The following is a 2664-nucleotide window of genomic DNA, read 5'->3' as shown; positions in this document are numbered from 1 at the left end:
GATAATATAGAAATAAATATTCTCTTGTAGAAGATAATGATATACAATCTCCAAAAAAACTAATAATTTATTTTAACTTATTTTTAAATAGAAAAATTATAAATCATTAAATAAATCTATACATTTCCGTGGTACATATAATATCATCCCAAATATATAAGCAAAAAATTAATGGGCCACATGTCCATCCTGTTCGCACCACAATATGCTGAGGTTGGCTACGTGTTGAGTCGGAACAAGTATACAAACGTCCATTATGTGGTGGAGGGTCCTATGGCCTTACAAGTGTTTTTATGCTAAATTGGTAATCACCCCATCATATTCCTAATCTGCAGCACCCTCTACACACCAGTATCCATCCACACGTTCCTGAAGAACATGCTAAAAAATCTCACAAAACTTAAAATTGAAGAAATACAATGTCATCAATCTCAGCATTAATCTCCTCCTCTCTCATCAAAAGAACCGTCCCTTTCCACAACACAAACCTCTTCTTCACACCTAAAACTCAATCTCTCCATGTCCCCGTCAACGATCGCACTACCACAAACTTTCTCATCTTCGCTGAATATCCAGGCAAGGCTCCACCAGAGATCCCTAACGTGCCTAGAACTGAACCTCCATTTCCTCCAAAAGAAGACCCTGCGGTTCCATCCCGGGGACCAGAAGTAGATCCTGCTGCTATTCCACCTGAGATTGTCGTTGATCCTCCTCCGGAAAATCCAATACATAACCCAAACCCGAATCCAACGCCAGATGCCCCAAAACCACCTTTATCGCCACCTGGGCCTGACACGCCACTGCCACCGAAGCCACCAGATGTTGTACCACCACGGCCACCTGGGCCGGATATAGTGCCACCACGGCCACCTGGGCCGGATATTGTGCCACCACGCCCACCTGGACCGGAGATAGTGCCACCAACGACATTTCCACCGGATATAACACCACCTACAGCACCGGGGATTGGACCAACTATTATCGTTTAGGAGTGATTGATAGATAGGGTCTTTGGGTGTTGTTGTGTGAGTACTTTTTTTATCCTGTCTCATGGTGATAGCTGCGGAGGTTCAATCATGCCAGAATAGTTCTTTCTTCCAATTTCAATTCTAAACTTTTTTGTCTCCATGCATTATGTTTTCCTCCTTGTCTTGAGAGCAAAACCACTAATATAAGCAGCTTTTGTTATTCTTTCGAGTTTCGATTAATTAAACAGTGTTAAGAAGGACTACAGTGTTAATATATTTTTTTATTTTCATAAATATTGTCATCTCATTTCATAATTAAACAGTATTACCTGAAATTATCAAGATAATTTTAATTGCAACCTTAGTAACTATTAGATTATAAAATTGGAGGTGTTATTCTGTCATTATCTTACTTGGTCAATATACAATGAAATTACAATGTGCTCTCACAAATGAAATCAGAGAGGCAAAAGTATTTAATGTTGTTTTATGAATATGTATATTTTTTTCAAAATTATTTTTATTTGCCTACAAATCAATTAGCGGGAGAAAAATAAATTCAACAAGAAATCACTATATACAATCCCCAATCCTTAAAAGTATGATATGTCGTCATATGAGATTGTTGTTTTGCTAAATGCCTCTTGGGTAAAGATGAAAAGGAAATAGGAAACTAGTCCCCCCCATAAGGTAGATATCACTCTTTTATTGTAGAAATAACAGTGCCGGTAATGTTATATTAGTATATTGTGGGAAACAAATTTGAGGAACAAATTTTCATGTTTTTGGGATGTGTTCTTTTGTGTAGAGGTATTAGGTTAGAGTTACAATCCGCCTATTGGATCTGGGCAAGAGTCAGCCTTGAGCCGCCTTCGATGGGTACTTGAAAAGGTATTTCAATGGATATAAGTGAAGATGCGTAGAGAGAATGCACAATAAGAGTATGAGAGTGTAAGTGTAACTTCTTTATTAAGGGCACTCTTATTTATAGAGAGGTTGAGTGAAGTGTATTCTATAGTGTGATGCTTTGGTCATGATAAATCGTCCTACTAGGTCTACTCAGACTAGCATGTGATGTTTTCTCTAGGTTGGGTGGCTCTGTTGTGTGGTGTTCTCTAATTGGTATTATGTTTTATCTATGGTGGGTCGCTTTGTCATATGACCAGGTTGTTGTAGTCGTATATTAGACATGTCCCCATCGCATGACCAAGAGTAGCCCATAGTGTTCAGACAATGTGTTCGGATTTGTAGTAGAGTCTACGCTGTTGAGGCGGCGTGTCAAATCTTGCAGAAAATGTCTATGGTTTTGTAGGTGCTCACTAAGCCATGTCTTATCATTGTCGTCTTTTCCCTTAGTTAGATCAGCCATCCGGGCATGACCAACAACCATATATGGTAGATATTATTTGCCCAATGATGGGTTGAAGTCCTATGAGCCAGTCATTGTTTGATCGGTCTAGATACTAGGATGAAACATTTACCGCTAGTCTAGTGATGATGCTAATTCTGTGGGCGACAAAGGAGAATCCTCTAGAATTGTTGAAGGTTGGTCTTAACAATCAATTTATCTATTCAGGCGGGAATCTTTCCAAAAAATTGGGTGTGTTGATCGATTATGTGTTGCCTTTTCAATTATGATGCATTTAATTGTATGGTAGACATGTGGGGTTGTTATTGATGCTGCAACAAATTGTGA

The 2664-nt window shown here is 38.8% G+C and overlaps 1 protein-coding gene across 1 annotated transcript; it reads left to right on the top strand.

The window, feature by feature from the left end:
- On the top strand, positions 420-989 carry LOC109359864 (vegetative cell wall protein gp1-like). The gene has a single exon (XM_019604558.1). It carries the CDS (start codon positions 420-422, stop codon positions 987-989), a length of 570 nt encoding a protein of 189 aa, XP_019460103.1.

Source organism: Lupinus angustifolius, chromosome LG11 (assembly GCF_001865875.1).
Source record: "Lupinus angustifolius cultivar Tanjil chromosome LG11, LupAngTanjil_v1.0, whole genome shotgun sequence".
Lineage (NCBI taxonomy): Eukaryota > Viridiplantae > Streptophyta > Magnoliopsida > Fabales > Fabaceae > Lupinus > Lupinus angustifolius.
This window is presented reverse-complemented; position numbering and strand designations above follow the sequence as displayed.